At 38.7% G+C, this 25,333-nt stretch overlaps 1 protein-coding gene across 2 annotated transcripts in view; it reads left to right on the top strand.

The window, feature by feature from the left end:
* Positions 1 to 25,333, top strand: part of LOC128738268 (SOX domain-containing protein dichaete) — a 165,830-nt gene that overhangs the window by 56,638 nt on the left and 83,859 nt on the right. The window contains exon 3 of one of the 2 annotated variants that reach the window (XM_053833275.1): positions 6,749 to 6,897. In XM_053833275.1, coding sequence (XP_053689250.1) covers positions 6,749 to 6,897 — 149 coding nt within the window. Of the gene's footprint in view, positions 1 to 6,730; positions 6,898 to 25,333 lie in introns of both variants that reach the window. The other variant, XM_053833274.1, reaches the window with a different exon arrangement.

Raw genomic sequence — 25,333 nt, 5'->3', positions numbered from 1 at the left:
ATTTAGCAAATTTTAACAACTTCTTCCGTACATTTGCGAGAACAGTAAATTTAGAGGCGGTAACATAGTATTCGTGTTCTGGCATTTAACTGGTATCGGATATGTAGGGTTCATCATTCATCAGAATGCAGAACGATTTTGTGAGTCACTTCCTGTATAGCTTCCTTGCGCGAGTTTTGCCACTCCGATTCGGTGCCTTCCGTATTTTTCACACGTTTAGTCCAGAACATATCATTGTTTTTTTGCACAAATCAAATAGGATGTTTCGCCTGTTTTTTCCACAACCTGAAGTGAAATGTTGTGCTGCACTTGAATGGGAATATAAAATCCTGGCATTTTCTGGATCTGTGGTGCCACATTTGCTAGCGCTATCATCCTTTCGCTTCACAGTCTGATGGGTCCTGAACGTTCTGGTCACTTGGAATACAGTTGAATGTTCGATTCTGAGCTGTTTAGTGATCCATTGACGAGAATCATTAGGATTATGGAAGGGAATGCCCACAATTATTACGCAATTTTTCTTGTTCGAGACGTCACTGCAATCGTTCAATTTATTTTGTTGAAAGTCTACCGATATGAACAACACACTCTCATCCATTATCAGCCAAAACTTCAATTAATTTTATTCACACGGTAAAAACTACACGTAAGTTACCGTGTCACGAAAATACCGGCCGATCAGAATGAGAATTGCAATTAGATTTGAAATCGGACTTGATATAGGTCATTAAATTAAACGTGATTTGGGCTTAAAACTTTATTTCATTTTGAACTGGAAATTAGACATAAAATTGGATTTGAAATTAGATTTAAATTAAGAGTAATTTGGACTGGAACTTTTTTATGAAAGTAGACGTGAAATAGAACTTGAAACATAATTTGACGTTTTTATTTGCAATTGCATTTGAAGATAGAATTGCATAAGATTTGGATGGTATGGATTTGCAATTAAAGTTGAAATTTGACTTGAAATTAGGTTTGAAATTAATTGAATTCAAACTTGCAATTGGCATTGGATTATGTCCAATTGAATTTAAATTGGACTTGAAATTAGACTTGAAATCAAAGTTTTCATTTGACTTAAAATTGAATTTAAAACTGGAATAATATTAGACTTGAAAATGGTTTCAAAATGCACTTGAACTTGGCATTAGACATTAAATGAAACTTGAATTTCAACTAATTTATGCTTGAAGTTTCACTTTAAACTGGATACAAAATTTGACCCGAAGTTTTACTTGAAAATAGATTTAACATTTTCCGCCTTACTCTCTCACACTTCTTACCTCCTTTCTATTCCGTTTTTTCTCTTTTCCTGTCCCTGTGTTTTCCATTTTTGTTTAGTTTTTCTCCCTTCCTGTACCTTTTTCTTGGTGTAACTTTCCTTCTGTTTGTCCTATTTTTGTCGCGTTTTTTCTGTCCGTGTTTACTGTATCGTTATTCCGTTTTGTTCCATGTATTCGTATTTCAAGCTCTTTTTCTTCTCTGTTTTTTCGCTCGTTTTTTTATTTAGTTTCACATTTCTCGTCGTTTTCTTCTTCTCTTTTTTTTCGTTTCCAGTTTTCATCTTTTTCTAACTTTTAACTCTTCTCATTCTCGTTATTCATCTTCATCTGCCCCGTTTTTACTCTTTGATGCTCCAGACGTTCATTTTTGTTACGTTTATTCAGTTTTTAGCTCCCTTTTCCCTTTCCTCCGATTACTTTTCCCGGTCTTGATTATTGATTATTTTGATTATTTTTTTAATTCTGTGTTTCAGTAGTTTTCAGTCTCCGATCTTCCATTTTTATTTCCCGGTTTTCATCTTTTTCTCGTCCATTTCACCTGTTTTACTTTTCTTCTTTTTCTGTCCCATCTTTCCCCTTTTTCTAGTTTCTCTTCTTTTTTCCGTTTTCCCCGTTTCCTCTCTGTTTACTTATTTCTCCGTTGCTATTCTTCTTTTTTCTGTTGGTTTTTCTTGTTTTATGTTCGGTTTTTTTCGCTCATTTTTCTTTTATTGTGCTCTTTCTTCGTCCTTTTCTTCTCTTTTCTTTCCCTGTGCCGTGTTTTGCCCATTTCTTGTGTCCTGATTTTTATCTGTTCCACTTATTATCTTTTTTGTTCGTTTTTTCTCGTTTTCAGGCACGGGTTTCCTCTTCTCCTGTTTTATATTTTAACATTTTTTGTCCCGTTTCGACATCTTGCTTTGTTTCCAGGCTTAGTTTTTGTCTTTTTTGCTCTTGATAAAATGATAAAACAGTATAGTTACGTTTTCGTCTGCACCGTTCATCCTCCTATGCTCGGCTTTTCCAACTTTGCTGTCACATTTATCTGATCTATTTATTCTTCTTTTCTTTATCTGCTTTATCTATTCGACTTTTTTCAATTTTTTTCTTTATCTGTCCCATTTTACCTCTTTTTCTGCTCTCGTTTCTCCATTTTACTTATTTAGGTGGCTTGCTGTCCTAAGACAAAGCCTGTTGAACAAAGTTTCTCCATGTAACTCGGTTGAGGGCTACCGCTCTCCAATTCCTCGAACATTGAGTACTCTCCGCCAGATCTCACTCCACCTGGTCTAATCATCTTGCTCGCTGCGCTCCTGATCGTCTTGTTCCTACCGGATTTGAGGCGAATACCATCGTATCCGTCCAGCTTTAGCCACCTTCTGGATACTGGGTTTGCCATAGAGCTGCGCGAGTTCATGGTTCATCCATTTTACTGCTCCCGTATTTTATTTTTCTTCCTTTTGTCCAGTTTGTCCTCATATTCTTTCTAGTTCTCTATGGTATTTCTCTCTTTTCGCTCTTCTTTTCGTTTTGCTTCTTTTTCTGCGCGATCTCTATGTTTTTGCCTCGTTTCCCTCTTTTTCGTTCCCGCTTTCTTCTTCATTTTGTTTCCCATCCCATTCTGCTACGTTTTTCTTTTTTTTATTCTTTTTCTCTCACGCGATTTTCCTCTTTTTCTATTCCGTTTATCTAATTTTCCTACTTTCTAGAATAAGAAGCGGAAAATGAAAAATGAGAAGGAGAGTAAACGGAACTGAACAAACTGATAAGAGAGAGAAAGGAATACCAGCTGGCAAGAAAAAATGAAAAACGAAAGAAAAAAGTGATGGAATGGGAGGGAAACGGGACTTATAAAGAGAAAAAGAAGAAAACGGGAGAGAAAAAGAGGGGAGGAAAAACGAGGCAAAACGAGAGGACTGAACACAAAATGATGAAACGAATGACGGGATATAAAAGGAGGAAAGGTAAACCAGAGAATACGTAAGCAGGAGAAGGGATGAAAAAAGAGGAAAAGTAGAAAAACGAGAAAAAAGACAAAAAAAAAGAACACAAAAGTAAAACAAAACGTGACAGAAAAGACTTCTAACCGGAAGGTCGGAAGAGACGATTGAAAAATAGGATGGACATTGAGTTAAAAAGCGAAAAACGACGAAAATCAGAACCAAAAAAAGTCGAAACAGGATAAAAAATGACAAAAAAAGAAACAGAAAAAGAAAAAACGAGCCTGAAAATGGGGGAAAATGGAAGAATACAAACGAAAAACGGAACAGAGGATACTAAGGACTCAATTAAAGGGTAAAAAACTGGAGAAGACCAATAGTACAGAGAAATAGGAAACAGTCCGTAGAAAAAAGGAAAACGGGAGAAAAAAGAGGGTAAACGAGACAAGAAAAGCAATACAGAAAGCAACAGAAACGAAATAACGAGAGAGTAAAAAGAAAACCGATAGAAGAAACGGGAAAAAGTGGTCGAATGGAATATAAATGGAAAAAGATGAACCAAAAATCGGAGACAGTAGGAAAACAGAAAACCAGGAAGAACGGATTAGAAAAATGGTAAAACGGAAGAGAAAAAGACGGAAAACGGCAAATATAAAAGGAAAACCGATGAGGATAGGGAAAAGGGGTGCCAAAAACAGTATAAAAGGACGTAAAGAAGGAAAAACGTAGCATCACATAGAGAAACATAGAACAGACACAGGTGAAAAATGAGAAGGAAAGTAAATGAAAAGGGTTGGAAAAATACGAAAATTGCAGTTGAAAAAAAGGGAAAAAGAAAAGAGAAAAGACTGAGAACAATAAAAATAACAGAAAACAAGAAAAATCAAAAAACGAGTGAAAAGCATACGGAAAAATAGGACTGAATATAATAAAAAATAGAACAGGAAACGAAGAAAAACAGAACAATGGAACAGGAAACACGATACAAAAAAAGTAAAATGAGAAAAAAAACGAAACGGAAAGAAAGTGCGAGCAAAAACCAAAAAAACGGTACAGAAAAGGAGAAAAAACGGAACAACAAGGGGAAAATAGGACTGAAAAAAAAAAACAGAACAGGAAAGAAGTGAAACGTGTGAGAGAATAACATCAAAAATTGAAATTTTAATTTCAAATAACATGTCAAGTGTAATTTCGTGACAATGTCCGGTTTGAAAAAAAATCCAAATTCATATAAGTCTAAATTCAGGTTTAACATAATTCCAATTTTGGGTTGAATGTTAAGTCAATTTTAAACTCTGATTTCAAGTTCAATTTCAAGTAAAATTTGAATTCCAATTTCAAATGTAATTCCAAGTTTAATTTCATGTTTAATTCCAAGTAAAACTTCTAGTCCAAAACACTAAATCTAAGTCTAATTTCAAAAACAATTTTAATACGTTTTCCGATTTCTGGAAATTCCGTTGTTCGAATTTCCATTTCTGTTCTGTGTTCGAAGTGTTCCGTACACTCATTTTTCGAGTTTTTTAGGCTGTAAAGCCCACGGACAATTGATTTTACAATAAAAATTTGGTCTGTTTTTCACAAATCATTTTTTTGCCTCCTAATTTTTTAAGCCATTTTCAAAAGGGGGTAATAAAAGCTTTAAAAATAATTTGCAATGGCCCAACGAATTCAACGCATAACAAAATAATTTCTCTAGGTGCAACTGGGAAGTCCGGAGTCATCAATTCAGCCCGGTATTGAGTAATAGGCAATAAGTAAATCAATTGCGTAGAAATAGATTCAATCTCATGTCAAATTTTAACCTTAAATTCGAGTCCAATTTGAAGTTTGAATTCCAATCAATTTTCATGTCCTATCATAACTTCAATTTAATGTCCTATTTTGAGACCAACGTCAAATTTAGTTTTATTCCAATTTCACCTCTGATTTCAGACCCAATTTTAAGTGTAATTTTATTTCCGATTTAAGCGTTAAGTTTAACTTGAAGTTCAATTGAGAACCAATTTCCATGTCCCATTTTAAAGCCAATTTCAGGTTCAATTAAAATCCAATTTCGCCTTCGGTCCCTAATCCAACTTATTGTCCCATTTTAAGTCCAAATACAAATCTAATTTAGTTATTCCAATTTTAGATACAATTTCAAGTAGAGACCAATCCAATGTCCCATATTAAAACCAAATTCTTGTCTAATGTAGTTTCAATTTTTTTTGATTTCTAGTCCAATTTCAAGTGCAATGTAAAGTTCCTTCAAGGTCCACTTTCAAATCTAATTTCATGTCCAATTCCAAGTTTAATTTCGAATCAAATTCAATTTGAAAGTCCAATTTAAATCCGAACTTAAGTACCATTTAGTAACCCATTCCGAACCTTCGCTTTCAGGTTCTGTAACAAGTGCGATTTAATATCCGCTTTCAAAGTCAATTGCAAATCTAATTCCAAGTGATTTTGAAATCCAATTGAGGTGTAATTTCAATGTCCCATTTTAAAGCCAAATTCTCGACTAATTAAATTTCAATTTCAAAACCGATTTCAAGTGCAAGTTCAACTTCCACAACGTCAATGGGTTCAGTCCAATTTAAATGCAATTTTAAATACGATTTCGAGTCTAATTTAATTGCTATTTCCCCTATGATCTCAAGTTCAATTCAAGTGTAATTACAAGTCCCATTTTAAATACAATTTGATCTCTAATTTAATTCCAATTTTGAAGTGCAATATCAGGACAATTTAACGCGAAATTTTAAGTACAATATTAAATACAATTTATGAAGTTCGATTCAGGTCCAATTTCAAGTCCAATTTAATGTTCCAAAGACAATTCCAAATTCGTTTTTCAACTCTGATTTAAAGTCTGATTTCAACTTCAATTTTATATCCGATATCAAGCCCAATTTTAAGTCAAATGCTTTTCTAATGTCAAGTCTGATTTCAATCCAAATTTCAAGTTCAACATCAATTCCAATTTCTAATCTAATTTATGTTGGATTCAAAGTCCAATTATGAATTTAATTTAAGTTCCAATTCAACTCAAGTTTAAAGCCCAATTTTCAGTTCAATTTTGAATCAAATTTGGTGGTAATGGTAATGCTAAACCCAAGTTCAACTTCCAATTCAAATCCATATGCTAATCTATCGTCTTATCTTAAGTCTAAAGTTATTGAAATTTAATTTCAAATCCAGCCCAAATTTCTCGGGTGGACCCAGGCTGGAACGCACTTCTCGTTTTCATTATAAAATTTAATGTAAAAATGTCTTAATGGTGAAACCCCGAGCTTGGAGTTTCTCAAAAGCTAATCAGTTAGACCAGCGGTTCCCAAATGGGGGTTCGCCAAAACTTTAGTTCGCTGCAGAGTAGTATAGGGAAATTCGTCAGGGGGTACGCGAACCGAAAAAAGGTTGGGAACCGCTGAGTTAGACCAACCCGTCCCGAGTTCACAAATATCTTTAATCCTCACCGCCGCCCTTTTGCCCCCCTCGTTCGATCCGGAAAAGGAATCAGCAGTCTTACGTAACAGTCCAAAGTTCTCCCTACTATTACAGCCTGCTGGGGCAGACCATGATGAAGAAACCCGCCGAGGAACACATCAAACGCCCGATGAATGCCTTCATGGTGTGGTCCCGACTGCAACGGCGGAAGATCGCCCAGGACAACCCGAAAATGCACAACTCAGAGATCTCCAAGCGGCTCGGTAAGTAGCAATTCAGTCACTTTAAAAATTTTCTCTCGTTACGTTGCCATTGCCATTGCGGAGGAATCGATTTTCCTCGTTACCTAGTGGCTGCTGCTGCTGCAGTGGGTACTTAGGGCTCAGTACGTGCAGAGCTTCCGACTACAATAGAATTTGGTTACAATATTTTTCTTCGATTCCGGCTTCTAATCCATTATTGCTATATATCGAGTGGTGCTGCAATGACAAAAGGTACACACGGCAGTTCAGTTCAGTTCCCCCGCCGCGGCGCAATCTGCTTCCGCTTTTCCAAGCAGGCAGAAGAAGAAGAACGGAGAAAATCGAAAATTCGATTCCGAACCCAGATCCTCATTGTTACGGCCGGTGGGTCTGTATGTAAAGAGGATCGGCACTTTTCCCTCGTCAATATTTTTTCCGTGTGCGGCAGGGTGATGACGGTAGTAGAGGCAGCAGCAGCAGCAGCAAGAGACCAGTTCGTTCACTCTCGATTTCGCCCACGCCCGTTCAATTATTTGTTCGCTTCATACAATAACAGCGGGCTGTCATTTCAATACACACCGTCATCGTCGTCCTCATCGTCCTCGGGACGGGACAGAAATATACATAATCCATTCGGAAGGTGAAAACATACAAAATTGATGATGATGTAAATATAGCGATATTTCTGTTTCCTTCCCTTCGACTCGACGGCCGGTCGAGTTTTGTGTAAAATTTATGTTGTGTTCGACAGGGAATAACAATTGAGTTGGAAAACTTGGACGAAAATCGATAGCCGTGATTTATATGTGCGGATTATAGGACTATTGCGGAATTGAAATTGCGCCGGGCTAGCAAGTTTGCATGTAAATTTAAGCTATTGTCCCGATTGGGAGCGGTTTATTTTGCTTGACTGTGTTTCAAACCGAAAGGATTGTTCAATTTAATGGAATCTATGATGAACGTTTATCCTGGTATGTGGCAATTTAGTTTACTTCAAGTTTAAATTTTTGCAACGACCAGTCTAAATGGTAGAGCGCATAATTTCTTGTTTCAACCACATTGGCGCTTGTTCCCGGAGGACAACCACCTTTGACGACGGGAACGATGTCGGCTGACTGAGCGGACATTTTCTAGCACAAATGCACACCGGACAAGGATGTAGTCGGCTCTCTGCAGTTCTCCAGTTCTCGCCCGAGCGAGCGAGAAACCAAAGGAGAACCAAGAACCGAGCGCTGGACAACAATGGGAGGCCATATATGGCAACACATGTTTCCTCCCATCAGCATTTTCCCTGTGTTTCGGGAAATTCAACATATAATTGAAGAGAACAAAAACGCTCTGGCAGGCGGCTACGGTACACTTTACCCGGTGGCACACTCTCGGTTGTTCCAGGTTTTTACCTGCCTGCCACAGGTAGGAAATCCGAGGCCAACCTCGAATCCACCGACATGCCAGCTGAGGTCCCTGGACTTAGAAGGTGTACCTCCCCCCCACTGGCTGGGTGCGTGCATATGTTGCTTGTACATCAGCACAACACAGCAGCATGATTCGTGCAAATCATTCTGAATCCATTGGCGCTTGTTTGAAGCTTACAGTTTACAGAGGAACAATGTATCATTTCTCCTTTCACTGTGTAGATTCGTTCACTACTTTCAGTGTCCACAGTGTTCCACCCATTGCATTGCCATTGCGCCGAGTGTATGTATGAAAGCGCACACACACACATATACACCAAACAGCACCACCATTGTGATCCTGAATGAACGCTAGCTGGAAGACAATTTCATTCCCTTCTGTGTGTTTGTGCGCAGCCTCCCTTCCCTTTTGTGACGGTGAATAATGTTTTAAAATCCGAAACAATGGCCGGCTCTGTACCGGGTTCTATTGTTTCGAGGAAAATAATAATACTCTGGATACAAGCCCGAGCTGTTTTTTCTTTCTATTGACGTGTATCACTCAATGGACCAGGACCAACATACATACGCCCAGTCGGAGGGAAAAAAAATGGGAAAATAGTGGTGCTGGAAAATGTTACATTCAGAGCGAGGTTGTTGTGTAGTAATTACTGTTTTGGATATGGTACAGAAAGGAACTTTCGCGACTGTTCGCGTTTTGTCATTTAGCGTAGATAGACGGCTTAAATGTGATCCTTTGTATGGCAGATTGTACAAACAAACATGTATGCGAGCGCTTTTTAGGTGCTTCTGTAATTTAAATTTTTCGTTTTGAAACTGTAATTTTTTGTTTGTTTTTATAATCAGACTTTTTTAATGAAGACAAAAATACTGAAATCATATTGGAACAAAGCTGAGTCCAACTTATTGAAACAATGCGAAAAGAAAATTTTGACAGTACAGCGATTTCAACTTAAACCATACATGCATTAGATGCGGCTTTTGTAAGGACATTATTTTTTTGTGCTATACACTTAACAATTAAGCTAGTAAAAATATAATGTAAATAGAAACACAATTGAAAATCAACACAAAAGACAAAGACACTAAAAACATTGAGATAAAACTGAATCTGAAGCATCTTAAAAATCGGAATATTATCTGCAATGCTTCTAGCATATTTCTGAGCATGTAGAGTAAAATTGGTTTCCATTGTAGCCAAATTTTGGAACTGAAAGGTATTTCTTTTCTGGTCTGGTCTGTGGATAAAAGAACATGCAAGGTAATAAATAATTAACCTTCCGTTACTCGCGCTGTTGTATTTTGTACAACACTTGTAGATTTTTGGATGCCATTTTGTTTTAAAATAACAGATCGATGTCAAACCAAAATGCATTCTTCAATAAACTTATTACGAACAAAATGTCATAATTATTTTATACATTAATGCTTTAAACTGTTCAGCAAAATAGATGAGCATGAACCGAAATAGCAGAAACGATACAAGCGGCGTGTGAAGGGTACCGCACTTGGTCCGTACTGGAATTTTCTCTTATTTCTTCAAAAGGGAAAATGGTTTCTGTATACAGCAAAGTTTTTCAGCAGTTGATGGTCTTTCCGCAGGAGTGCAAAAGTTAATAATTTCGTGACTTCACGGCGCTAGTGTATGAGCTAGTTTTCTGAATGTGCTCTATCTACGGAATCTGTTTATTTGTATGATCCTGTTTTCAGAAAATGTTTTAGTGGACCAAAAATGCTAGGCTGATGAACGGAAGTATCCAATTTTCACACTATGTATCATCTCTGTCCAAAAAACTTTCTAAACATCCTGCCCAAGTAAATCAAAACTCCACATCAGCCCTACTTTCTAACCACAAATGCCCTAGTTTCTGCCAACTTCAGAAATGGTATCATATGATGAGATGATTTATGTGAAAAATATCTAAGAAAGCATGATAACTACTAGAAAAAAAATTAATCAATAGAATGCTACATCATTTAGGAACGATAAAAGGATCTTTCCAAATGCAGCAACTTGTATATGGCCGCAATTGTAAGATGTACAATTTACAGCGGGTTTTGGCGCCACCTGGTGACAAACTTATAAAATTTAATCCCCTAAACGATAGGTCTTAACCTACTGATTAACTTTGCTGCAGACAGTAACTTTTTATATAACCAGGATTCCGAAATATTCCGAGATAAAAAGTGTTGTACAAAATACAACGCGCGAGTATCCGTGTTACAAAAGTTGGCGCGAGTAACGGAAGGTTAAAACCAAATATACATCCAAAAATTCAAAGCAGGCCTCGCGATGTAGACCTCCAAACTACACTTAATCACGTGAAGTAAACTAGAATTTACGTAGAAAAACTGTTCTGTTTGAAAGCAGTCTTAGGCAACAAAATTGTTATCATGGATAAAGCTGAGTATGATGAAACAATCTCCAAAAAATTAATAACAGCCCTAATAGGCATTTGCTAGTATGGTGAAACTTGTAGACAATCTATTGAAAGATTGTAAATCTTTCGTAGAAGTTGCATGGTAAAACCCTCTTTTTCGAACGATAAAGGGTCTGCCAAGATTTCATGGACTGGGTATAAAATAAAGAAAATTGTGGAATCGGTGGAAGTACCTACTGAAAAATTGGCAAATGCTTGGTGAAAGAATTCTAAAATTCACGCCAAAGAAATATCCGAGTCGATCAATTTAGAGCACAGGAGATTGCGTTGAAAACTTGAAATCTTCCGGATATAATAATTTTATTCGTCGTGACGGTTTTGTTTCCAAGCATTCCAGTGAATGAAATCTTGATCGATTTAAAAGACTAGCTATTTTACCAGCACAGCGATAATAGATGGACAGAAACAAAATCAATTAATAATTACTGTTATGTAATTTTATAAACAAACGAAAGGGACATCCATGGAGATCCCTCTTTCACTTTTCTATGTGAGTTCTTTATGTCAAACACAGAAAATAAATTCTATGAAAGCAATCTACCAAACCACTGGTAATAATATGTGTATTGTATCTTGTATCTTGTATCTTTGTTTTTTGTATCTTTGTTGAAGAAAAACTTGGACAATTTTTCGATATTATTACTTACATTTACAAAAACATTAGATTTCCATTGAAGCAGAACGCAGATTCCCGTTCCTAGTGTGACAAGATAACTTGGAAACTTGGAATACCGCCATCCGCGGTGACATTGGGCCACGGGGGTGAGATTGTGCCAAAAACCATTAATGTTTGTATTTAAAAATAAATTAGGCCATTACAAATATTTTATAAAGTTTTTGTCCTTCTGGTGTTCTACCACTGAAGGGGGGGGGGGGGGGGGGGTGAAAAAAAACAAAGTGAATTTTTTAATCGTGCAAAAATAACATGAATTTTAAGAATTTTTATTTAAGGTTTAAACGTGAAAACCGAATCTATTCTTGCTTATAATATATACTTTATTATTTTCTATGCAAAAATATACGAAAAAAGACAAAAACGAAGGAATTTTTTTTGGACGATTTTCGGAAATTCCATTGTTCGAATTTCCATTTCTGTTTCGTGCTAGAAGCGTTAATTCAACTCGGAGACTCATTTTCCGAGTTTTTCAGACTGTAGAACCCACAGACAATTGATTTTATAAAAAGAAATATGACTCATATCCTACAAATTATTTTTTTCCCCCGATTTTTCAAGCCAATTTCCAAGGGGGGGGGGGGGTGACAAAACCTTTAAATATGATTTGCAATGGCCTTATATCTATGCAAATCGATGGCTCAAATTCAAAATGATTTGAATCAAAACATATTTATTCATAACTTGTAATGGAACACAACAAATATTAGAGTACAGTTTGGCTTAAAAAGTGTTTCAAACTTTACGGTTAAAAATACTGGGAAAAAACGTTTGCAATGATTGTCCCAGATAAACAGACCCAAACAAGAAATCACCTTAGTTTGCTATTCTGGAGATAGATAAAATATTCATTTACAATATATTGAAAGGGTTTTATGCGTTGGACGGCTTTTGATTACGAAAACATTTTTTTTTTTCTAAATTTTGCACTTTCCGAGCTCCACGAGGTGAGATTGTGCAGAAACATAACGATCGGTTCGGAGTGTGAAATTCACATACTCAACAAAAATGCGTCAGTGTACATCAATGCACTTGCATTGTTTACTAGGGAACACAATATTTTGACAATTTAGATGGCATTATCTTTTTAAGAGCAAACAGTATCGTAAGTCTGCCAAATAATTAAATTTTACTTTTCCTCTAGAAATTTTAGATCCTTTGAATAAACTCTGAGACAAATATGCTTTACCTTACATATAAAGTCGGTTTTAAAGGTTAGGCTGATTTTGGTTGTCCTTTGCCGAAGTATGTATCTCAAACGAAGTAAATAAGTAACTTTGTTGAATGATCAAATAGATAAGCCTTCTGAGATTTTTCGCCCCTTAATTTCCCCTTTCTAAAGTCTGGAGACGCTTCCACATATTTAGTAACTGTCTATACCACGTACATACTTATTGTAGACCCCCCGTGTAGTTTTCGTTCATACGTTTTATTATAATTTGTAAAGTGCGTTGTTTTTGGTCATCCCCCGATTTCTAATTGCCCACGTGGTTCATGGTCTACCCCATAGGGACTAATTCATATTGTTCTATACATGTGTATTGTTCATAGATACTCTACTGTTTATTTATTAGGTATTTAGCTTAACTTTATGGTTTTGGCACAATGTAACCCCCTAGAAGGGGTGAGATTGTGCCAAAGTTCATGTAATTTTAATATTATCAATGTTCATTGTAACTAAACCATCTTTCTGGAGGTTGTAACTAAATATTCAAGTATATATGGACTAGGGATGCTATACCGGTTTTACCGAAACCGGTTTTACCGGTATTACCGGGCTATTTTACAATACCGAATTACCGGTTTTTCCACGATCATAAACAGATATTTTCGATATTTCTTGCAAGATCAAATAACAACTCAAGAAGCCTGAATCGCTGGTAAAACTTTTAAAGCATAGGGTAAACTTAATTTCATGATTGCGGACTCTACAAATAATAACTCCATTATGTAGTTCTGCCAACGGGAAACTCTGAAATACCTCACCGCTGTCAGCATAGAGCCGGTGTGCCTCGTGCTTTTTAAGCAGTCGACTCCATTCCGCTCGGTTCATTCCATGGGCTACTCGTCGCCAATTTTCCAGTCGTCTCATGTCATAAGTCGCAAATCACTATCGACCTGGTCGAGCCATCTTGCACGTTTAGCCCCACTGTTCCTGGTGCCGATGGGGTCGTTCAAGAGAACTGCTTCCATTATACTAGTGTCTGGCATCCTTACGACATGTCCAGCCCACCGGAGCCTGCCGACTTTCGCCAGCTGCACGATGGGAATCTCTCCGAGCAATGCCTTTATTTCATATTTCATATTTCATACGCCTCCGCCATTCTTCGCTTTCAGTTTGTACTCAGCCAAATGTTATCCGCAGCATCTTCCGGTTAAACACGACAAGGGCGCGTATTTCCACTGTGAGCGACGTCACAGCTTCAAGTCCGTAAAGAACTATCGGTTAAATAAGGGTTCTGTATATTGTCAGCTTCGTACAGCGACGTATGCTTCTTGGTCGTAGCGCTTTGCGAAGGATACGCTTTACTTAAGCAATGAGGAATTCATGAAGAAACAAGAAATTGCCACAATGCTAGAACCAGTCTTGGCTGCTGTTGAAATGCTGCACCGGAAAAATTGCAAACTCTACGAACTCTGAAACTACTCGCGGAACACCTTTCAGGTATCGCACCACTGCTGTATTGGTAGAATTTCAGAGAGAGTTCGTATATTTGAATTCATTTGTTTTCTAATTAACCGCACTATTCGTGATGACTTTGTAATATTCTTCGAGGCATCAAGGATGTTTTATTATTTCAAAAGTCAAAGGAATAAATTCAGAAACAGAGCAGGCAGAGGAACCAAATCAACTGACCTTCAGTATTGATTTATCATAAATGTCAGTATCTAAGCTGCTTATCAAAAGCTTTTGAACAAAGGTTTTCCAATGCCGCATTTCTAATTTACCGGTAGGAATTGTTCTTTCTTTCTCCATGGAAACCGAATGGAGATTCTCTGCCTCCGGAAGCTTTTTCATAAATTTATTTTCTCGTTTAAAAGATGACACGGTAAATTCTCTCCGCATTGTTAAATATGGTTTTTTAATGAACTACATGGTCAATTAGTTATGCCAAAAGAAATTGGGTACCATTGATTATGGAAAGATCTCAGTTCAGTATGGGAAAGCAGAGAGATCGGACGTTTGTGTGTTTTCGCGATGCGTTGGATCGAAGGATCGGTAGTTTTCGTTTTGATTTAATATACGCGAGTGCCTCTAGTTGCTATAAGCAAGAGTGACTAACGATGAGTTTGTACCCCGCGGATCGAAATGAGTGATATTTTGAGCTAATTGTGATGGAAAGTGCGATTCCGAACCAAGCTATTTCAGCTTTTTCCTTTGTCGGTTATGCATGTCTGTGTATTCGAGCAATGATATTGCTCGCTCAGCTGTGTGCTCAGCGCAAGAAAAATTCCGTTTCTGCAGTCAGGGATGCCACATATAATTCTGTGTTTTTTCTTGGAAAAATCTGACAATCTGTACGGCGAGGAAAGATATCTGTGCAAAAATCTGTCCAATGCAAAACAATGAGAGTGAAAGAGATAGAGTCCTTTTATCTGACTATTTCCGTCTCTTTCACTCTCATGTAAAAGCTCAAAAATCTGTTTAATCTGTGTAATTTGGCGAAAATCTGTATTCTATGCATACAGATTCTGTACAGGCGATTTCTTTCGAATATCTGTTAAACACAGAATAATCTGTGCATGTGGCAACCCTGTCTGCAGTTCGTATAATAATGTGTATCAAATGCAAAGTGCATGTGTGTTAGTTAAGTAGTTGGGGCTTGTTAATTTTTTGCCAGCACATAGCTTCGTGCTTTCTGTGTGTGCATTTCGCTGCTGCGCTACTTGTCGTTGAAGCCGCTGATGAATAAACCATATCATCGCCGTTCGTGTTTTAGTGTTTTTGCTTGCTAGTGGTGGGAATAAGAGACCATCATGCAAACAATCTGTACATAGTGTACGGGTACCATGCTTCCCATGTGTAAGGTCTGATATGTAGAGTGGTCAGAGGACGTTCCGACGAGTGCTTAGATAAGTAGTGGTTTGGCCTTTTGTTTTTTAGGCTGAAGACTGATGTGTGGCGATGTCTTTCTTGTGTGCTGTCCGTTTTAAACCTTACACAGTCGCAGACTTTGCTGGCCCATCGAGAGGCTGACTCGGTTAATAATACAGTGTACAATTTTATACAATTGAATGTACTTTTAGAATATAGTTATTAATTAGTATATGACTGCGATACATAAACAAGTGAAGAATCATTGCCACTATAATAGATATTCTTTATATATTATATATTCATATTACTCATTATTTAATACATTTACATATACATCATTAAAAGGGAGGGAAGGGAGCATCAGGGTATCGAATGAATCAAAGACTGGATGAGGGATGTGGTAACCAGCCCAAGTCATATAAGGTCGGAGAGGATTTTGACGCGCTCTTCTAGCACACAAATCATCACGCAAGATAAGTTTGCACGGCGAAGTTATGTATCTAGGAACCGGAGTGTCTTATATTCCCGTGGAATCATATAAGCGACATTGCTTATAGATCCACCCAACCCCTTTTGGTCCTTCACGAACAGCATTGACATGAAAGTTACTGGGTAGATAAATTCGATACTGCAGTAATTCTACTTGCATACAATGGGAAACCCTTGAGGTGATGGTGGCTATCCCCATACATACATACATACATACCATTGATTATGGAAAGATCTTCTTCAAATCATATAATTTTTGAATGTAGTTTTAAGTATTAACTTTTACCGGTTTTTACCGATTTTACCGGTATTGCATTTATGAATACCGAAAAACCGGTTTTCGAAATACTCCCCTGTATTGGCATCTCTAATATTTACAGGCTTTAAATCAATTTAATCGCTAAATTGTGTGTATAACAAGCTAAAGAACAAAAGCCTATGCTTTTTTGGCACAATCTCACCCCGGAAGACGGTACTAAAAGGGTAATATGGGACAATTCAAACCGCTCTTTCAAACACAAAATGGTCGCTTTCCATTATGTGATCCATCGAATGCAATCGTTGCCCGTCAGTGGAGTTGCGAAACAAAGTGAAATGAATTATATTCTTGAACAACCAGGGCAAATAGTTATAATAGAAGTATCATTTAAGCCATTGAATGATCCAGTATAGAAATATATATTAACAGTACTTTCCGGTAACAGAAGATCTGAAAAGAGTTGCGGTTGAATACGATATGCGTTGGAATTAGTTTGGATATTTTCTACTCCAGTCGTAATAACCAAATCAAAACAAAATTGGTGTCAACTAAAAGCAAAGTTTAGTTGTGAAACGGAACCGCAGCTAACAAAAGTGAGGTATTGGGAATTGTTCGTAAAACCGCCTTCGCCCATGTGACCATCATCTCCCATGGTCCACCTATATGAGGAGCGGCCGGCACATTGAAACACTATGCCATATTCGCATTCCTGAACGTTGTAGCGCAGTTTTTACCTAACTGCTTTGCCAACTGTATCCCTTTGCTCAGTTGATGACTGGCACTCACAAAAATAGAACCGTCGAGCTATGAAACTCCTAAAGGCCATTACATACGATTGACTAGTCAAGAGCGTGATGACTTCTAGATGGATAACACAAACCGTAATGCAGGCAACTCTATGGTCCGAAATAGTCAACGTCCATCGTTCGAGCATGGACGATTGAACGAAGTGAATCATGCTTTCGAAAATGGCGGAGGTCACTGAACAGAGCTAAACAGAGAACTACTTCGTAAGCAACGAACACCGCTAAATAAACGCGCTTTCAAAGATGCCAGTGACGCTTACCGTAGGTTGAATAGTTCTCTTTACAAATCCTATGTACTGCGGGTGCAATTTGGTTTGCGAAATAATCCTAAAAGCTTTTGGACATTCGTAAACTCCAAGAGGAAAAACTCTTCCATTCCTTCTAGTGTGATCCTGGGTGGAATGGAATCGTCGACAATTACCGAATCTTGCGAATTGTTTGCCGATAATTTTTCTTCTGTGTTCGCGAGTGGCTGTACTACACAATCTGATGCTGAAATAGCTGTGTCGGATGTCCCTGATGGTGCAGTTGATCTGGATGTTTTTGACATCACTCCAGATATGGTTATTGCTGGTGCCAAGAAGTTGAAGAGCTCCTACTCATCTGGTCCCGATGGTATTCCAGCTATATTCTCTGTCGCTACGCTACTACTCTTGCCCTGCCCTTCAGTCGGATTTTTAACAAATCGTTTGATCAGCGGAAGTTTCCTACGCTGTGGAAACAGTCTTATATGTTTCCCGTATTCAAGAAGGGAGGAAAGCGAGACGTAAGGTAGGAACTACAGAGGCATTACAAGTCTTTCTGCTGGATCAAAGCTTTTTAAAATCATCGTCAGAAGCGTAATCCTGAGCAGCACTAGAAACTATATTTCAGTTCACCAGCATGGCTTTATGCCGGGTCGTTCTGTGTCGACTAACTTGATCGGATTCACCAGTACCTGCATCTCACAAATGGAAGCCGGAACGCAAATCGATGCTGTGTACACAGATATTAAGGCAGCGTTCGACACAGTAGATCATCAAATACTCTTGCACAAGCTCTCTAAACTGGGTGTTTCTGATAGACTGACTTCGTGGTTGAGTTCATTCTTACAGACCGTACTTTACGTGTCAAGCTGAAATCGACATTTTCAAGTGAATTTTGTAATACTTCTGGTGTCCCACAAGGTAGTAACTGGGGGCCTTTGCTTTTCGCCTTGTACTTTAACGATTTTGCTATTCTGCTGGATTCCGGATGCGTACTGGTATATGCCGATGATCTAAAGATCTATCTAGTTGTGAAATCTGTTGACGATTGCCGCCGATTGCAAACACTGCTGGACATCTTCGCTGATTGGTGTAACAGAAACAAGCTAACAGAAAGCATTGCCAAATGTGTTGCAATATCATTTCATCGTTGTAATGTGCCTATCTCATTTCACTATCAGATAAACGGAGTTCTTCTAGAACGCGTCGATCAGATTAATGATCTTCGTGTTCTGTTGGATAACAAGCTCACGTTCAATCAACAATATGCTGCTGTCATCTCAAGAGCTTCGCAGCAACTGGGATTCATCACAAAAATCGCTCGTGACTTTAAAGATCCGTATTGCTTGAAGGCATTGTACTGCGCATTAGTACGACCAATACTTGAAAACGCCTGTATCATCTGGAATCCCCATAACTTGTGCTGGACAGCTAGAATAGAACGTGTGCAATGAAGATCTGTCCGTATCGCTCTAAGACATTTGCCGTGGCATCTACCTAATAATCTTCCCCGCTACGAAGACCGTTGCCAGCTTTTAGACTTGGATACGCTAGAGAGTCGTCGGAAGAATCAACAAGCGACTTTTGTAGCCAAGCTTCTCAATAATGAGCTACTGACAGGAATCGGAAGACGAGGAATAGCATATCATTGTTGCATTTCAGTGTTAAATGTTTCGTTATTCCTAGAAACTCGCGACGAAAGCTGTCGAAAAGCAACGTTGAGACACAACCCAAGTAACAATTTGAGTTTTATTGTACTCCTATAACGGCATTTATGACCAATTTTGATAACGAAAACCATCATAACGGTGTAATAAAACCGTTAATGTTACTTGGGAATGGCGCCTTGTAAGGGTCGCTGGAAATCTGGCTGAGTGCGAGATATGTTATAAACTACGTCCGTCGTGAACCAGAACGGTCCTTAGAATAAATCCCTTCCCAACTATAAGCTGGGAAACTCCCTTTCCAACTCTTTTTTTGTCCACGAGTACCCTATCAATATTTCACATAAAATGTTCCCCCTACAAATATTTGATGAAAACATTGACCAAAATAGATTAATCACTTATCACTTATCACTTACACAAGTCACTTATGATCTGGTCGAGCCACCTTGCACGTTGGGCTTCCCTGTTCCTGGTGCTGGTCTGATTGTTGAAGAGAACCGTTTTCGTTGCTCTGTCGTCCGGCATCCTTACGACGTGTCCGGCTCACCGTAACCTATAGACTTTCACCGGATGTAGGATCGCAAGTAGCACACTTTTGTTATTTCTGGTTGCTGCAACCTATTTATGACTGAAATTATTCATAATTCGGTTACCATACCTAGTTTATAACAACTGCGCTGGTAGGGATGGGAATATCTCCAATCAATGCCTGTAACTAACCACTCTCCGCTTTCAGTTTGTACTCCGTCAAATATCGTCCGTAGCACCTACCACTCGAAAACGGTAAGGGTGCATATGTTCAGCGTGAATTAGCGTAGCAGCTTCAAATCCGTAAAGAATTACCGGCTTAGCGAGAGTTTTGTACATTGTTAGCTTCGTACGACGGTGTATGCTTCTTGGTTGTAACGTTTGATTGTAATGATACGAACGGTGAGTGTCTTATCGTCTCTGTAGTCTATACTCTCTGTATTGCATACCGAATACATACGTCCACTTGCCGTATTTGAACGAAAGAGTGTTGCAAACTATTTTTGGCGCAGTACAAACGGATAACGGAGAGTGCCGAAGGCGTACCCAGCTAGCACCAACTCGTATATCAATGTACGAAAACTATCGTAAATATCTCCTAACAAACTCGAAATCGTAACTAAAGCTGGATAAAGTGGGATCAAGTTGATTTTTTGTCGTATTTAATGATAATGATTGACATATATACGATTTTCAGCACAAAATCGTAGAGTAGTACGGAGCGACTCGCGCTTAATCGGATATTATCGTATATAAATACTTATATAGTCGTAACGCTCAAAATTATTCGTAATCACGTATATCGCCTCCAAAATAGTACGGATATGCCAGTTTTGCGCATGAAATACGATTTATTTAGCATGTATATCTGTACGTAATGCTGATTTTTACCTTTTTTATACATATGAAAATGCTAGCTGGGTATGAACCACGAGTTGCACGCACTACTTAGAGAGATTCCCATCGTACAACTGGTGAAAGTTGGGAGACTACGATGGGCCGGCCATGTCGCAAAGATGCCGGACAACTCTGCAGTGAAATCCGTTCTTTTCAAGGGCCCCACCGGCACCAAAAAGAGAGGGGCCCAACATGCTAGATGGCTCGACCAGGTTGAAGCCGACTTGCGTGTATCGAGACGCTCACCGAATCAGTGACGCAGAAGCAGAAGCAAAGACGAAGAACATCTACCACTCCAGTTCGACGCCGTCAGCGGTTGTTGTCTATGAGTCTATTCTTGTATTTGGTCTTCGACGCATTTATTTTTAGCCTAATTCTCCGCTTGCAGTCTAGCGTAGATTACCTTCGCCGTCACAAAGTTACTGGTTGTGACATCGTATTCATCTGCGATGCCTAGGAGTTGTCCGCTCTTGGGATGATACTCTCAATAGCGATGTCGAAAAGCATGAAGGATTTTTTCGTATGCCAGAAAGGCACTAGGTTTAAAATTTCCACTGCGACAGTAACGAAGACTGTCTTTTGTAGCTGGACCTGATTGCGTACACAGTTTACGAATTGCTGATACCCATTACTCATTTTGGAGGAGTTGAGCTAGGTTGTAAGACTGTGCCCCAATTAGGTACCTGTTACATGGTTAATACAACCAATAACCTTCTTGGGATGGAGTTTCCATACGGAGTTAATAGGTAGCTTCCGAAGAAGCGCTACCTGGAAGACGCAAGAGCTTCACAGGAGCAGAGCTAGTGCGCGGAACTTTCTAGTTCTAAGTTGCAAAAGTGGCAAATGTCAGTTAAGACCATGAAGGAAGGTTAAGCATGAACGATAAGCCGACACCTTGTCTCAACCTTCGCCGCGTCTCGAAGGGATTAGAGAGTGCGCACCCCTTGATGCGCACGAACTCACACATCACACTAACACTCGATCTCATTTAGCTCTGATCACTTGTGTCAGTTTGTTTGTGCAGATCCTAATCGACTGTATCGTATGCTGCTTTGAAATCAATGTGAACAGGAACGTGCTGCTCGAGTCAAAGATGCTGATACTATAGATAGTTTTTGTGGTCTTGTTATTGACTAATGTTTTATGGAAGAGTCTCGAATTTCTCGAGTTCGACTCATTTTTGAGTTACGCAAAAATCTCTGTTTTGTTTGTATGAGAGTCCTCCCCTCCTACCTCAGGGGTGAGAGGTCTTAAACCATCATAAAATAAATTCATGCCTCCAAAATTCCCCACATGCCAAATTTGGTTCCATTTACTTGATTAGTTCTCGAATCATGCAGAAATTTGTCCTGAAATTAAATAAAAAGGAAACAAAACTTTTCCAAATAAATTCTACTATGTATATTTCTTCGTGATAGATACGTATTTCGCCTACGACTTGCAGGCTTCATTGGTGTCTGTTTTTAAACTTCGAGCTGTAAGGCCGTCCGGCAGGGTGTCGAAGCAGTTTTGTTGAAGGCTCAATACATTTTCAGCCAAAGATAGTTTGCAGAAGATTTTATTTTCAGTTAAATGAGCATATAAATCCGGGGAACTATGTTTTCTAAGTAAAAATCACATAGCTTTAACTATTTTTTATGAAACTAAACTATTGCTCAAAGATACAAATTTTTAAATATAATAAATAAAGAAATAATCCCATTTTAGTTTGCAATCGTTACTTAGTAATTATTGAATTTGATAAATATACTGCAGGTATTTACCATTACCAAAAACGAAACCAGAAGATTGATAGTCCAAAAAACAGAACATTGACATGTAAACATGCAACCAGTTGCAGTCTTTAGTTCGGCATCAAAAATTCAACCCTCATAGCCCTAAATCCAAAGAAACCACTTCGAAGGATATGTACCGCCGATTATCGGAAAGGAATCAAAGGGGTTGAAGATATTTCAATTATCTCCTGCCGATTGTTTTGCGAACAGAACAGAACTCCCTTTCGGAGCAGCCTTCCGGATCAGCCGATGCGCACCGATACGCGGAAAATCTGAAAACGGTGCTAACTGACGCGAAGGGAAATGCACATTTCCTTGTTTTTCCCCACCACCGTTTCCCGGTTCGCTACCGTCTCGCTGACTAGTCCGACAGATGCTTTCCAACGACGTCGCCGCATCGGTAAACGGGGACACAATATCGATGATGATGATGATAGGATCGATAAACAAGTACCTACCTACCTTCTATCATAGACAAGGAGGGAAATGAATTCGTTGCCGGGTAGACGACGAATCCTTCGGTCGGTGGTTGGCCGGGTGTGGGCGTGGAAGTGGGTGGTTAGCGCAATTGATGCCGTTGCTGATTATGTGATAATTGTTTGTCATACACAAAACAAGCCCTTTCTAGTTAGGATTTTGTCATGAACGGGAAGAACACTGGGCGAAAGGATGTTAACGACACTCCGGTAAACAATATTAATGCGTCCGTGTACGTGTGTGTGAGTGCATACGGAAGAAAGATAGGGGCAACTGGATTGAGTAGGAAACCGTTCGACGACAGCAGTCAGCAATGTAGTGATTCCAAGGAAACCACTGTGATTGAAGCGGAAAAGTGTCCTCTGTGTGGGGGAGAAATCCGATTGGATTTGGGTTTGCCGGAGATTTTATCCGGCCGAGACAAGTACTACGATACGTCTGTCAATACGCACTCGGCTGGATATGATGGATTCGGGGTTTGTTGCTTGTTTGGGGGGTGCACGCCGCCACCGACCAGGAAGAGATTGAGGTTAAGTAAGTGGCTGGCCTTTATTAAATAAGTTTCTTCGAGTTTTTCTCTTTGTTTGGCACAGCCGATAAGTTGGGGAATGATGCTTTTTATTAAGTCAATCAGTGGCTAGCAAAAGTGCACTAGACTATCACCGATGAAAGGAGCCAACTGACTGACAATGGAAGAATGAATGGATGGGAAGTTTTTCGTTCAATTTTCCCGTCTTTTGTAAGAATAGGAAGTTCGTTTGATATTAGGCTTAGGTTATGAGATGTTTTCCTAATTGAAGCATTCACATTGTTAGATAGAACAGAAGTCGAAATTAAGTGTTTGGTTACAATAAGTTGTTCATTGTTTTATAGAAGTTCGCTGAAACCATGACAAAAAATGAACCAAAATACTATGTATTTCCAAATACTTGTTGAAATTTTCGACTACATAAAAAAATTCAATCATTTGTCAAATTATCAATCAGACAAATTGCATTCATCGGTAATGTTCAACAGAGTCAACGTCATTTTACGCCAGACTTAAGTAATTGTTTTTCACTTTCCAATCTTTTTCCCATTGTTCGGGATTCATATTGCAGAAAAGCGACTCACTTGACATTGGCAGCCACCACCCTCGCGGCTCCCTGTTACTTGAGAGGTGACGTTTGAGTTCGTGCATCCGTATGCCACAGTCAACCGAGCGAGAAAAGCAAAGCACAATAGAAGCTGTCAAAGCACGCGTCCGGGCAACCCTTCCCCGAAGCAAGTCCTCGCCGGCGACGACGCGTCCGAAGCAAAGTAATGCTTGCGAACACAACGATTTCAATTTAGAAAATTACAATTGCGCATCACGTTTCATCGCAGGAGAAACCTTTTCGAATCCTGGAAATCAAACAATAGACTCACTCACTAGCTGTCATCCTTTCAGAAGGAACCCGACGGGCGACGGAGCACTGCTCGGGCGTTTACCGATTTGGCCCAAATGACAGGTGCCACGTGTCATGTTTTGCTCTAATCTGGGTCAATCTTTAAATTAAATAACCACGATGGGATGGAGTGGATTGGGATGGCACCGAGAGGCTGACATGAGCAAGACGATGATGATCGAATTTGACGTAAAATTTTGATTTCCGCTTCGACGAACGGCTGGGAGTGACGAGAGGCGCGTTTAACTTTTTCAATGAAAATTTAAGCTCGATAGGGGTGTAAAATCAACTGTAGAATGCTTTGAATTTTAGGGCTTAATTTTGACAGAAATGGTTTTTAAAACGTTAGAAACTAAGTGTAAAGTTATTAAAGTCAATTAGTTTCCCAATTAAAAGTTAATTTTCAGAGTCGGATCGAAAAAGTCGTTCTATTTTGGTTCAAGATATAAAAAAAATTAACGAATCTGTGAAGTAAAAAAATTAAAAGAACACTACTAATTGACAAATTGGTTATCTGATAAATTGACGAATTGATAAGCAGAATTATTAATGTTGTGAATATTTTTCTAAGGATGAACTTGCAATTAATCAAAATGTTTTCTTTGTATAGAAAAATTAAAAACAAATGTCAAATACTTATGTTGAACTCTTTTTGTGGCAAAGTTTGTGTGAACAGTTAAAAATCTCCTTTTAAATTCATTTAAAGATGCTTCATAAAAGATGATTCGCGTCATTCGTCAGACGACCAAACTGAAATGGATCATTCCTTTCACTTACCATTGAGTGAATTCTTATTCCATTCACATTCTATCCTCGCTGGAAGTTAGCCGAAAGTCAATACATCAAGCCATGCTCAGGTTTTCCCAACGTAAATTTTCCAAACAACAGTACGAGTTGAACGGCATTCGCCTGAATGGCACGGATGTCATTTTTTGGTGAAAATTTATGTTTGACAAACAAAGCCTCCTTTCAGAGCGGGCGAATGAAACTCGGAACAGAAGGTTTGCCCGATTTTATTTCTAGTCGAGGAAAAAAGCACTAACAAAAGGAAAATGTTTAGTTAAACTACTGTTACTGCAGGATTGACTGCCCGGCTGGCAGGTTTTTCCTGATTCGATTTCGATGCCGTCAAACTCTCCCCCTACGTTGTTGGTGGAAACTTTGTAGAAGGTTACTACAGCTTCAATTGAGCAGATCACTCAAACGGGCCACTTGATTTGTGTCGGTTCGTTAATCCTGAAGGGCAGCAAAGGTTTTGTTGTTCAAATTTGGTCAATCGATCAATCGGTTTGGTGGCCTTTGAAGCTATTTTCTTATTG

This window comes from Sabethes cyaneus, chromosome 2 (assembly GCF_943734655.1).
Source record: "Sabethes cyaneus chromosome 2, idSabCyanKW18_F2, whole genome shotgun sequence".
NCBI classification, from domain to species: domain Eukaryota; kingdom Metazoa; phylum Arthropoda; class Insecta; order Diptera; family Culicidae; genus Sabethes; species Sabethes cyaneus.
The sequence above is the reverse complement of the archived record's forward strand: the minus strand, read 5'-3'. Positions and strand labels throughout refer to the sequence as shown.